Source organism: Lasiosphaeria miniovina (assembly GCF_030549165.1).
Source record: "Lasiosphaeria miniovina strain SMH2392-1A chromosome Unknown B0T26scaffold_1, whole genome shotgun sequence".
Lineage (NCBI taxonomy): Eukaryota > Fungi > Ascomycota > Sordariomycetes > Sordariales > Lasiosphaeriaceae > Lasiosphaeria > Lasiosphaeria miniovina.
The window spans coordinates 4,943,432-4,956,537 of record NW_026848220.1 but is presented as its reverse complement, the minus strand read 5'-3'; the positions used below and the strand labels follow the sequence as shown (position 1 = coordinate 4,956,537).

The window sequence follows — 13,106 nt, the reverse complement described above, 5'->3', positions numbered from 1 at the left end:
GGGCTGCCCATCGTCTACATCAAGCAGCCCAAACCTGCTCGAGTACGGCGAAACGTCAAACAGCTGCACCATCCTGCTGCAAGAGGCAGAGGTGCATGAGGTGCTGCGGCAGCATCCGCACCCAAATATTGCGCGGTATCACGGCACGGCTGTGTCGTAGAGAACGGCAGGTTCCGTGGCATTTATTTGCCTATGCGGTATCCTACGCTACGGTACTTGAGTAATTAGCGCGTCAAGCGATAAGCTAAACCCGGGGATAAGCGCGAGCCGGCCTTGTCAGAGATGGAGAAGCGATAACTGGTGCAGGGCATCCGGGATGGTGTCGCGCACCTTCACTACCTCGGGCTAGTGCATAACAGCTTGAAACCCCTCCCCCACGTTTTGCTACAAGGCAGCGCCGCTATTATCATCGACTTGTAAAAGTCTCTCGTCAAGTGCACGAAAGACAATAAAATATATAATGTTCGTCTACTCAAGGAGGCTCTACCCAAGGAAGGATCCCCACAGTTGGATTTATCACAAAGTGAAATGGCTTGTAGGTACCCATCACCACGCCCACATTAAAGGTGAAATAAAATATATTCCATCTCCTCTTCTCTCTACTGTCTCCATTCTCACCACATGTCTCTGCCAAACCTCCGCTTCTCTTCTCCGTCCTTTGCTTTTGACAAGTACAAAAGACCAAGCGCAGGACCAGTGAGAGAAAGAAAAGACGGAAAAGAAAAATCAATAGTGCCAATATTCTGTATTCATGTTTCTCTCCCCTTCTCCCCCTTGCGTGTCCTATTTCTCTCTATAACAATGTTTGCTATCCATTCACTCATTCAGTCCGTCTCTCTATACCTTGGCAACTCTCCAGCCGAACCGCCCCTCCTCAGCTATTTCACTGTCTCGCCCTCTCTCATTTCTCTCCCTTGAATTCCTCGGCGATACACCAAAACACAACACCAACAGCGCAACACGCACAGAACCAAACAACAGCAAAAAGACACACAAGGTAGGCTCACACACAAAACACGGACAACACAACCCAGCACCCCCTCAACGCAAGCTCATCCCTCCTCTGTATGTATCCGGCAGCGAAAGCCCATCGCCCAGCCAGCCGTGGTATCCTGCATACACGGCTCCTCCTCCACCACCAATACCACCCGTCGGCACTCCAGTCAAGCCGAGACCGTGTCCGTGTCCGTGTCCGTGGGCCATGCCGCCGTCGGCGCCGCACGGGTCCTGGTCCTGGTACTCGTACGGATGGCAGTGGTTGTAGTCGTGGCCGGGATAGCCGCCCTCCTCATTGACGTCAACCTCGACATCGACCGCGACGCCAGGCGCGCCGCCGTGCCCGAGGCAGTCCTCATCAAACTCGGCACGCAAGTGCTCCAGCAGCATCGCCTCCTGCTGCTGCTGCTCCTGATAACCACCGCCGCGCGGGCCGCCGCGCATGCGCCGCCACGTGTAGCCCATAAAGGCCGTCTTCTTGCGCACATCCATGACGACGCGGCGCGTGGCGCCGTCGCGCAGCAGCCTGTCGCGCGGTCGCTTGCGCTCGTGCCGGCCAAACTGCCGCACAAACTGCCGCAGCACCGCCCGCTCCTCGGCCGTCGCCGTCATGCCGCCGCCCGTGGCAGTTCCGACCGCTATGCCGTCAATCTGCGCGTCCAGCGCCCGCAGCCGCGTCGCGTCGTACGGCGCCGCGATGGCCGCCAGCGCCCATTTCTGTGCACTGCGGCTGAGCCCCGCCAGCACCCTCTGCTGCGCGGCCTCGGTGGCTTGCGCCTTGCTCATGGCTGCGCGCGGCGGAGGAGGCGGCGGAGGAGGAGGAGGAGGAGGCGGCGGCGGCTGGAACCTGGAACCCGGAGGTGGCAGTAGGCTGTTGCTTTGGTGGTGGCGGTAGTCATCGCGGTCGTTCTGCTGCTGCGGCTCGAGGACATTGTGCGCCGTCTGGTAGTGGGCAAGGGGCAGGAGAAACGCGTCGTGGTTATGCGTACCAGTTGCTGCCGCTGCTTGAAGAGAGCGAGTCGACGTCGGGTCGCTGGTGCTAACCCCCTCTCCCCGAACACTGCCGCCGTCGCCATCGCCGTCGCTGTCGTCGCTCTCGCTCCAGTCGCTAATGTCATCCTCCTCGTCAAAGTAGCGCGTGTCGTCGGCCCCCGACAGCCGCGGCACGTACGGCGGCTCCAGCTCGTGCAGCCGGTCCCACGGCACGCCGCGGAACCACTTGTGCGCCTTGATCTCCTCGGCGTCGTTGGCAAACACGTACCGCCCGGCTAGGTCGCGGGGGGCTTCGCCGGCGGCAACGTCCCTGCCCCTGTCCTTTTTCCGGTACCGCGGAGAGCACAGGCGGTGCTCTTTGTCCTCGATCAGCGACGCTATCAGGTGGCGGCCGGCGCGCGACACGTTGGAGCGCTGGGGGAAGCCAAACGTTTCCTTGTGGCGCAGAATGTTCTGCTTGGTGACGTGGCGGCCCTCGTCGGCCAGGAATGGCGTGTGGCCGTACAAGCACTCGTACAGGATCACGCCGACGCTCCACCAGTCGCAGCGGCCGTCGTACTTGCGGCCCTCGACCACCTCGGGCGCCATGTACTGGCTCGTGCCCACCACGCTCATGGCCGACGTGCGGTTGCCGCAGCGGTTGCGCCAGTTAAGCAGGGGCTCTGCCGTCGCCGCCGCCGCGTCCTCGTCGCGGTCGTGCTTCTCCATGCCCGCCATGACGTTGTTGGTCCAGCGCATCGTCGCCTGCAGGCTGCGGCCCTCGGCGCGGTCCTGCGCGTCGCCCTCGACCTGGATGCCCAGCTTGCGCAGTAGGCTGTACCGGTGGCTGCTGTAGTACGTCGTGTCGTGCGACCAATGCCCGTCAAACGCCAGGCCAAAGTCGCCGATCTTGAGGTGGCCCGACGCAGAGATCAGGAAGTTGTCGGGCTTGATGTCGCGGTGGATGCACTGCAGCGCGTGCGCCGCCTCGACGCACACAACCATCTCGGCCATGTAGAAGCGCGCCACCGACTCGTGCAGCGTGTTCTCGCGGATCAGCAGCCCCAGGAAGTCGCCGCCCGGCATGTACTCCATCACCAGGTACAGGTTGGCCGCGTCCTGGAAGCTGGCGATGAGCGGCACAATCCTAGCCGCCTGCGTCAGTGGCTGTCGTGTCTAGTCCCTCGAGGTCCAATGTCTTGAGGGAAAATTGAAGATGGAGAGGGGTAAAGGGGTATAGGGGGCCAACAACAACAACAACAACAACAACAAAACATACCACATCGACCCCTCCGACGCCACCAAAAAGTCCCTCTCGGCCCGGAGGTGCCCTTCCTGGCTGGTGCGCAGCATGTCCGACTTGCGGATCACCTTCATGGCATACACCTGGCGCCTCGGGTCCCCGTCGCCACTGCCGCTGCCGCTGCCGTTGTAATCTCGATCCGGCCATCTGTCAGCCAACACCGCCGTCTTCTTCTTCTCGCGCACCAGTCGCACCACGCCAAAGCTGCCCTTGCCCAGAATCTTGAGCACCTCGTAGTCGTTAACCAGGCACGCGGCCGGGGTGCCGCGCGGCGCGTGGCGGGCGCGGATGCTGCGCGCCTTCATGACGCGCGTTTCGCGCAGGTGGGCGCTCTCGCGGCGGTAGAACTGCGCCCGGAGCACCCGCTCCTGTTCGCCGAGCAGCCGCCTCTCCGTTTCTTTCCACATCGCACGCACAAAGACGTCGTTGTCGTCGTCTTCGTATTTCTCCACCTCTTCCACCACCACCACCCCAGTCTCCTGCCCCCTGTCCTCGCCGCCATATGGATTGGCATTGCTATTACCATACGGGTGGTAGTAATACGCAGTGTGGCCTTGGCCATTGTTATGGTTATTATTGTTACCACCACGAATGTAGGTGTTGCCGGGAGGAGGAGGAGGAGGAGGAGGAGGAGGAGGAGCAGCATCAAAGCGCAGGTCTGTAGTCCTCCCTTGGGTCTGGCGGCTGTTACGTATCCCCGCCTCCCACTCGCGCCTCATGCCAGCGAGCCGCGTCTCGAAATTGTCCAGCCGCAGCAACCGCGGGCTCGCCCCCGACGCCAGCAGCTCGTTGAAGTGTGTCTCGAGGAAGATCTTGGCCGCCGCTGCCCGCTCCACCGTCACCACGCTCGGACATATCTGGTCCAGCACCGTCTCCTGGATCGTCGTCAGGTTGCTGTCTGGGCTGGACCGTGCCGCCACATTGTGCCGCGTCGTTGCCCCCTTTTTCGGGCTCGACGCGGCGCTGGCGGCGCTGTTGTTGCCATGGGGGCTGAGGGGTGCTACCGCCCTTTTCTTGTTCCTGGTGTCTGTCGTCTTGACGACGAGATTGCCGACTTGTCTGGCACGCGGAGATGGGGGGTAGTAGGCGTGGCCGTGTTTCTTCTCCGATGAGCCGGCGTTTATGTTATTGCTGTTGCTATGGCCGGTGCTGTTGCTATTGCTGTTGCTATTGCTATTGCTGTTGCTGTTGCTGTTACTGCTGATGCTAACCTTGGGGATCCTGCTCGACGACGACCTCTTGAACAGCTTGTGCGAGTCTACCGACGTCTTGCCCGTCGACTCGTTGGGCGTCTTGCTGGGGTTGCTGGGGTGGTGCGCATGGCTGTTGCCGTTGCTGGCCTTGCTGGACTCGGTATTGGAGCCCGTCGTGTGGAAGAGTCCGACATTCTCCGGGGGCGAGGGAGGCGGCGTCAGCGCCCCCGTCGCCTCGTCGATTGGGTGGAATGTCTGGTGCAGCGGCGGGCGAGTCTTGGGAACTGACCGGTGGATGACTGTAGGGTCCAACGACCCCCGGAACAGGGCGCTCGACATCCTGGTTAAGCCGTGGGACAGGACAGATCTGGTCTTGTGAGCCACGAGCAATGATAGCCCGCGATGTTGATCGACGCTGGACCTCTCAGTTGCTGGACGCCAAGACGGTGAGTATCAGCATCTCCAACAGAGAGCAGTAACAGCATCAATTGTCACAAGAACTGACGGCACTCACTGCTCCTTGTCAGCGACTTGATGGCCGAGAGTAGTTTGGATCCCTGGCGGCGGATCTTGGACGGGCGCGACGAGCTGCCTCCGAGGCCAAGAGACCAAGTTCTCAGGCTGGCGTCAGGCCTGGCGTTGCTTCCCTGAAGGACGGCACCCGTGTGACTTGGCTCCTGGGAATGTCTTCTCTTCATTTCGCTCCGCGGCCCTGTCCATTGATGCCAGCCCGGTATTATTTATGATATAATACCGCCGTGCTGTGGCCGCCTAAGACTAGCGAAAGACTGGAGAAGAAAACCCGAATAAGTGAGGCGGCTGTCAGAGCAGCACGGAGAGAGAGGTCTGGGGACGCAGCACGCCGTGTCTGGTTTTGCTACCGCTAGTAGTAGAACGATTTCTGGCTTTGCCTTGGCCAGTCCTTCCAATGTCGCTCGCCTGCTGTGAATAAAGGGAAGGAGTAGACTAATAGAACCGTGACAGGCAGTGGCAGGTGCTAGTAACCTGATAGCTGCCGGGGCTGCTCTTTCTCTGCATGTGTTCTCGTCTTCTATTATTTCGTCTGCTCAAGGGGCTATGCTCGAGGAGGGACTTCCACAGTTGGATTTACCACAAAAGTGAAAGGGCTTACTAAAAGGAAATACAGGCACTTGCCGCAGTACAACAAAAAGTCAAACAATTAAACGGCACTGCTCCAACAACTCTCGTCTTCTCAATCAGGATAAGCAACGCCTTGCCAGCTGGTACCGCCCTCCCTCCCAGTAAACGACACAGGCACGGGAAGTAGAGTAGCCAAGTCCACAATACATGGCAAAGGGCGACTGCACAGTGTAATGATCAGTCAATTTATAGAGACCATCAAGTGGTGGAGTATCTTGGTTGCCTACAACGATATAGAAGCAAAACCAGACAAAGGAAAACCCCGTTCGCAAGACTTTTGTTTCGCCATTTCATATGCCATGCAGAAATCGTCATCCCGTCTAACAGCGTCCGCTTCCCACGTCGACAGGGACGGGATCTTCGCAGACAGCGCGCAGGTCAGAAGACTACATTAGAGTCCACGACACCTCGTCCGCGAAACATGACCCGAAGGAATTAAGCAGCCATGCCGAGAGCAAGAGAAAAATACTAAAGGAAAAACGAAATTATCGCAGGCCGTAGAGTACATCGCATGCACGACCGAAACCGACGCCGCGCTCGCTCGCTCGTCCAGCCCTTCCGGGCCAGCCTCGTGACTAAGAGCCCCGAAATGTAGCAGCTGTGGGTATTGTTGACGTTGTTGTTTACTTGATCTCGAGTAGCTTCACGTCGAAGATGAGCGTGCTGTTGGACGGGATACCGGGCACAGACCGGCTGCCATACGCAAGCGACGCGGGGATGGTTAAGCGGCGCTCACCACCAACAGACATGCCAGCAATGCCGATGTCCCAGCCCTTGATCACCTCGCCCTTGCCGATCTTGAAGGAGAACGGCGCACCCTTCTTGTTGGCTACGGTTCACTAGTTAGCAACCGACCATGCAACATCAACTCGAGAGAACGACTTACAATCAAACACCTTGCCGTTCTGCAGCTTGCCGATGTAGCGCATGCCGACCTTGTCACCAGACTTAACGGTGCGGCCAGTGCCGACCTTGCGGTCGTCAATGGTAACACCCTGAACAACCTTGACTCCACCAGCGGCCTTCTTCTCGGCCTGCTCCTTAGCAGGGCCAGTCGGGCCTTGCTCAAGGTTCTTGGCGAACTGAACCTTCTTGTCAGCCTTGGCAGGGGACTCCTTGGCGGCAGCCTTGGTCTCAGCGGCCCTGGCCTCGGCGACGACGGGCTCGCCCTGGTTGTTCTTGAGCTTCTTGAGCTGCTTCTTGCTCAGCTTCTTCTCATCCTTGGAGATGAGCGCGTCGAGGTTCTCGGCCTCAGCCTCAACCTCCTCCTCAGCAGGGCGCTTATTCTTACCCTTCTTAGCCTTAACAAGCTTGGGCGCCTCCTCCTCATCAGTGTCGATCTCCTTGATGTGGAGAAGGCCCTCGATGTTGTCGAGCTCGTCGCTCTCGTCACCGGACAGCTCATCACCCAGATCATCAATTCCAGGGGGGAGGTCATAGTCATCATCGCTGTCCTCGTCAGAGTCCTCCTCATCCTCAGGGATCACGTAGTTGCCCGTGAGGTAGATGCTGTGTGTGCCCGTGACAGCAAAGAAGACGCGCTCGCCCTCAGTGATTGTGATGTCAAGAGTTTGTTGGAAGTTCTGATGGCACGGGTAAGTAGGGGCGGGCAAAAGGAAGCACGCCTGGTAGAATACGTACGCGCTCAGTGTCAAGCGTGCAGACAACATAGTCCTCAAGGTCGACATCGTCTCCCTCGTCGCTCTCCTCATCATCGGACTCCTCCTCCGACTCCTCTTTGCTGGCCTTGGCCTTGCCCTTCTTGGCCTTCGGCGCGTCGGCATCCTCCATATCGTCATCAGACTGCTCCTCTTGGGTAGCCTCGATAAGCTTCTTGATGGCAGCCTGCTGGCGGGCCTTCTTGGACTTGGAGGGGTCGCTGGGGCCACCGTTGGTCTCGTTGTCGTCGTCGTCCGACTCATCATCATCCTCACCGCCGCCGAGGAGAGACTCGAGGTACTCGTCCTCGTCCTCGTCGTCATCAGAGCCCTCGCCGCTGGCCTTGATGATTCTCAGGGTAGAGCGGGGAACGGGGGGGAGGGTGCCCGACTCGTCGGCCTCAGGCTCGGCGGTGGGGTCGAGCGCAGCCATTGTGATACGGATCTGTCACGGTCCGTCAGCAAGCGCATCCAAGGGGGACCAATTATACGCGCGGCCAGCGCTAGCAATCATGTGCCAGGTGCAATCAATCATCACGGAGATGGTGTACATACCGTCGCGGGGAACTCAACTGCGGCGGGGACCAGGATGGCTCCGGGAGGGACCTCGAGGCCATAGAGGGCGGCAGGCAGAAGGGGAGACATGGTGACTGAAATGTGAGGATGTTTTTTTTTTGGAGGGGGGGGGTGGATACGAGAGCTTTGCGGTCAATTCAGCGAGAGGAATCGGGGAACACAGTCGATGCGAGGTACTGCAGGTCTTTTATGCGACTGTTGCAGAGGGGAGTTCCGGGAAGGCGGAATAATAAAAGGAAGGAGAGAGGACTCTGTCGTCGAAGGTCGGTTCCGCTGAAAACCTTCAGGCGGACAAGCTCACAGCAAGAAAAATTATCGCTGAACCCCACACTTTTCCACCGATAACACTTTTTCCAGGCTTATCGGTAAACAAGCTTCCCGGCCAACGGTGCAAGAGCGCGAAAATAAGCGGGGCCGCAGAACCTGCAAGCATATCCGCACACCGCAACTGCCAATCCAGACACGCCCGTGCGGTGAGCAATCTCGCGCTTTCCATTGTCTCGGTTGTGGCCGACTTGGACTCGAGGCGCGAACTTGCATTTTCTCAATCGCATTATAGTTTGCGTTTCGATATCACATGGTTTTTGGCGTCTCCTTCATTAATTCTGTTAGATTTCGTGTAGAAATCCTCACTCGAACTGGTGACGTTCTACAAGAAAAGCACTACCCCGAAAATCCCAAGATACACTTCTGCTGCATTAGGTTGCTACAGTGAAATATTTTCCGTCTCTTATTTGGCTCGTTCCTCTCCACTGCCCCTGTACCTCCCAGGACCCTCCATTTTATGCTCGTCACTGGCGCTGAGTGACGGTCAAGGGTGCTCCCTGGAGAAAATCAAATTCGGAGAGACGATACAGAGTAGAGATGCCAGAAGATTGTTTTCGAATGACAAAGTGCCTGGACGGGCGACCGGTCAACAGGCCTGTCTTAATTCCCCACTCCTCTCTGTTTCTGCCATGAACTTCATGTCGTCTTCGACTTCTTCCCGAGACTCAGAAAAACAGCCTTCACGAGCTGCCACACAATGCCCAGAGTGAAGATGGTTTTGCCCGTCGTGTACACCTGGGGTCTGTCGCCAGTTTCGGTCAGAGCCAGGCCAAATTCTGCCACGGGGCCAGGAAAGAGGGGGCTCTGTCGGGCGTAGGCCGAGACCAAGTCGTTTCCGTTGGTGATGCCCCCTTCGCTTCATGTTAGCCCCTTTCTCCTTGTCATGGCCTACGCAAGCAACCCATAACAGCCTCTTGGCGAGTGGGCGCGCATAAGGCAATGGGGTGAACAATGAGGTGAAACATACCACAGGACCAGAAGTTGCCGTCCTGGTTCCATCGGAGGCTATCGCCAAGCCATGTCACCCCCTCAAACATGCCCTTCAGCTTTTGCTGGAGGCCCCGCGGCGCGCAGGCTTTTTTGCCTTTGAGAATCCCGGCGGCGCCGCACAGGAAGATGGCTGTGCATATGCAGAGGATGTCGGTGTCTTGCCTGGCGGCGTGGGCGGCGAGCCATTCCAGCTCGGAGCTGTCGTCCCATGTGTTTCGTGGGTCCGGCCCAGGCACGCACAAAATGTCCAGCTTGCCGGGCTGGACCTCGGGGTCGGACATGTGGTGAGTGCACATCAATTTCGAGCCCGAGGTCAGCGGGATGAGCTCGCCGGGTTGGACTTTGCCAATGTCTTTGCTCCAAGCACAGCAAGTTGTCAGCAAACACGCACACACTTTCTCTCTTATTGTTTGTATCCATGGGAGACACGAGGATGGTGGAACTTACAAAAGAACTGGACACTGGGCGCGAGATTATAAAGAACGGCAGGAACCATGTCTTTCTGAGGCGACAGGTACTCATAGCTCATAGTGCCGAAAATGTCGACACATGCCAGGTCAAGCACCTGCGCGTCGCGAGGTAGGTAGATGCCGACACGGACAGTCTTCCGGGATTCGGGGCCGCCCATCGTCAAGTCGGCTTCGGGTTGTCTTTGCTGGTCTGTGATAAGTTGGGTGGATATTGACTTCCGGGCAGGTTATTCAGTCAGGCGATCCAGTGCACTGATGCTACTATATATTGTGAATAACATAGACCAGATGAACAAAATGAAGACTCATTCGGAAAGAGACTCTGTCGCTTTTATGGCAACCATTCCTCCAACTTCACTTCCGGTTCCTCTCGGTGCACAACCACCACCGCGCGCTCTCCCGAGACCCTCCGGTCCGAGTGTTTAGTCCGGCCCAAGTCATTTCAGCTTAGAGCGCCGCAAGCGCGGAACGGCACCGTCGGAACGAATGGCCTGAGCTGTGATTGGCTACTGTTTGCTCAGCCTCCGAGGACACTCGGAAGTTGGAACAACACCACACGCGGCCTCTGCCAAGCGAAGCAAACCACCTGCCCCCTTTTCTTTTATTTATATTTTTATTGGTCTAGCGTATACTCGTTAGCTCCTCGGTCGGGGTGTTTTTTTTGGAGCCTTGACAAGTACTGGATGAGGTCGATAAGATTGATAAGATGGATCTTATCCGAGCGCCGATTGAACTTAAGTCATCTGCCGCCATCGAAACAGCGGAAGTGAAGAAGGCTCGGTTTTTTTCCTGAGTAATTAGAAGCGTTATAACTAATAAATATATAACGCAGCCTACCACCTCCCTATTTTGAACCTTAATAGTTCTGTCTCGTGCTCGAATTTACAGTTCTGCGCGTGTGCCAGGCAGAACGATCTCGGGAACATTTAATTGCAGGGTTAGGGTTCGACTACTTTTCAGGTGTAGTTGGGGCGCTCAGTTGGGTCGGTTAATTATCGGGCTAGCTAGCTACGAGAGAGAAGCCTGAGGTCGAGGGTTGCCACAGCGGCAAACCAATACCGAGGCTGCACCTGCACTCCGCACAGCCATCGGTCATCATCACAAGCCTGAGAGTCATTTCTCCACTCTTCGGCCAAAGTCAAAGCCCAAGCATCCACAACTAGCATCGCTGCACCATTGACGACGAACGACCACCTCGAGGCAACCGCCGCGCGAAACGGGGCTCTCCTTTGCGACTGCGAAACCCGCGATAAAAACCTGGGGTGAAATTGAAGGTTCCGACCTAAGGCAGCAACATTTGGACTCTTGCTTGCCCGGTTAGACGCGTGCGACGGTTGCGGGTTGTGGTTGCGGTTACGGCCAGATCCGCGGGTGTCCTTCCCGTCGACCCCAAACCCTTAGAGTCGACCCGTCGTCATCGCCACCCGCTTTCGCCCACCCCCCCCCCCCCTCTCACCACCGTCGCCGCGGCGCGACGCTCCCTCGTTTTCCAGCTGCCCCAGGCCATACATACTCTGTCGCACACGAAGCCAGGGAGAGAGACACAGAGTGATACAGCCATGGCATCGCCGCCGAAGCCTTGGGAGCGATCCGGCCAAGCACAAACCTCTCTAGGTGCGCAATTCACCCCAAATAAATCCCCTCCTTCCTCTCCTACTTCCCGTAATATCTGGTAAGACATTGGGCGACATGCTATAACAAGATTACTGACGGAGAGTGCAGCATCCCCCACAACCCTGCCCGGTGCCCCCACATCCGCCGCATCGTCCATGCTTCCCACCACTTCTTCCACAACGCCAGCGATACCGGCGAGGCCACCCGCCTTAACAGCCTCCATCAACCAGAATGCCGCCGCCTACAGCAGGCAGTTAGGAGGCGCGCTGGGGGGCGGTTTGGGAGGCGGTCTGGGGGGCGCGCCCTACGGGGGCTACGGTTCGGCCTATGGCTCCGCATACTCGTCGCCGTACTCGTCGCCCTACTCACGCCTCGGCGGTATGATGGGCGGCTATGGCGGCGGTATGATGGGCAGCTACGGTGGCAGCTACGGCGGTGGCATGTACGGCGGCGGCATGATGCCAGGAGCAGGCATGCCGGGCAGCGACCCCAACAACCCCGACAGCCTCACCGGCCGCTTCAACATGAGCACCCAGGCCACCTTCCAGATGCTTGAGGGCGTCGTCGGCGCCTTCGGCGGTTTCGCGCAGATGCTTGAGAGCACATACATGGCCACGCATTCGAGTTTCTTTGGTAAGCAAAGCGCACATCCCCAATATTTCAACTAGCTGTTTCTAACCAAGACTTCCTTTCGCAGCTATGGTCGCCGTAGCTGAGCAGTTTGGCAGCCTGCGTGACACGCTTGGATCTGTACTGGGAATCTTCACACTCATGCGCTGGATCCGCACATTGATTGCTAGACTGACGGGGCGGCCATCACCAGTAGACGCGACGGCCCTGACACCAGCCGCGTTCGCGCGCTTCGAGGGCCGGCAGAACGCGCTTCCCGACGGCAGCGGCGGCCCCCCCAAGCCTAGCCGCAAGCCGCTCTTCTTCTTCCTGCTAGCTGCCTTTGGCCTGCCGTACGTCATGAGCAAGGTGATACGTTCGCTCGCGGCCAACGCCGAGGAGGAGGAGCGGCGGCGGCAGGAGCAGCTCGTGTCGGTCCAGCAGAACCAGCAGCAGGCCCTCGTCGACCCTTCCCAGCTCGAGTTTTGCCGCGTCCTGTACGACTTCTCGCCCACGGCGCAAGGTGGCCAGGCCGTTGTCGTGCAGGGCGTCGACCTCGAGGTCCACAAAGGCGACCTGGTGGCCGTGCTGAGCAAGAGCGACCCCCTCGGCAACCCTAGCGAGTGGTGGAAGTGCCGCGCCCGTGACGGCAGGATAGGCTACCTCCCCGCCACCTTCCTCGAGGTCCTGCGCAAGCCCGGCCAGCCCCTCGCCATCAAGAACTCGCCCGCCAGTGACAGCAGCCGCGCCAACTCGTTGACGAGCACTGCGAGCGCCCCCGGTGTCCTAACGCATCCAGTTTCTTCCGTCCCTACCGTCCCCTTGACAAAAGTCGGCGACGTCACGGCCGAGAGCTTCCAGAAGTCCCAATTCTACTCTTAAAAGGGTAGAGGCGGGCCACTTGGTCGTCGCGCAAGCGGAAGAGGGGGCGGATATCCCAAACAGCAGACGTGGGACTGGAACGTGGCTGGGCTCTGGAGAAGACGCCATACATAATTTTCCACGGCTATTCGCTCCCCGCTCTCCCTCTCTCGTTCCGTATCATAGCAAAGTGATTTTTGGGGGCACGGCATGCAACACATTACACAACACGTAACACAACACATACACGTCCACACTCGGATTTTTTGTTCTGTTTGTGAACCTCCCCGAACATACTCCTCTGCGCTACTCCAGATTGGGGGAGTAAAAGAGAAGAGAAGAGAAAGAGAAAGAGAAAGAACTCGGAAATAAGGGG

General features: G+C 58.2%; 4 protein-coding genes across 4 annotated transcripts; 1 reads left to right on the top strand and 3 right to left on the bottom strand.

Moving 5' to 3' along the window:
* Window positions 1-1,437: 1,437 nt before the first annotated feature.
* B0T26DRAFT_608819 (kinase-like domain-containing protein) lies at window positions 1,438-4,803 on the bottom strand (the record flags this gene model as incomplete). Its single annotated transcript, XM_060435865.1, has 7 exons — window positions 1,438-1,843; window positions 2,021-2,463; window positions 2,521-3,115; window positions 3,248-3,658; window positions 3,980-4,212; window positions 4,327-4,432; window positions 4,517-4,803. Coding segments are annotated over 7 exons (2,481 nt in total), but the record flags the coding sequence as incomplete, so codon positions are not given.
* A 1,445-nt stretch (window positions 4,804-6,248) lies between these two features.
* B0T26DRAFT_670670 (uncharacterized protein) lies at window positions 6,249-7,928 on the bottom strand (the record flags this gene model as incomplete). The annotated part of the gene is made up of 4 exons (XM_060439210.1): window positions 6,249-6,454; window positions 6,512-7,208; window positions 7,267-7,728; window positions 7,839-7,928. 4 exons carry the CDS (start codon window positions 7,926-7,928, stop codon window positions 6,249-6,251), a joined length of 1,455 nt encoding a protein of 484 aa, XP_060303238.1.
* A 431-nt stretch (window positions 7,929-8,359) lies between these two features.
* B0T26DRAFT_688221 (uncharacterized protein) lies at window positions 8,360-10,132 on the bottom strand. The gene is made up of 3 exons (XM_060440968.1): window positions 9,624-10,132; window positions 9,154-9,528; window positions 8,360-9,037 (listed from the first exon to the last, which is right to left on the bottom strand). The coding sequence occupies exons 1-3, from the start codon at window positions 9,802-9,804 to the stop codon at window positions 8,823-8,825; spliced, it is 771 nt and encodes a 256-aa protein (XP_060303237.1). The 5' UTR covers window positions 9,805-10,132; the 3' UTR covers window positions 8,360-8,822.
* Window positions 10,133-11,121: 989 nt separating this feature from the next.
* B0T26DRAFT_67116 (Peroxin 13, N-terminal region-domain-containing protein) lies at window positions 11,122-12,846 on the top strand. The gene is made up of 2 exons (XM_060439287.1): window positions 11,122-11,893; window positions 11,958-12,846. The coding sequence occupies exons 1-2, from the start codon at window positions 11,416-11,418 to the stop codon at window positions 12,749-12,751; spliced, it is 1,272 nt and encodes a 423-aa protein (XP_060303236.1). The 5' UTR covers window positions 11,122-11,415; the 3' UTR covers window positions 12,752-12,846.
* Window positions 12,847-13,106: the final 260 nt, after the last annotated feature.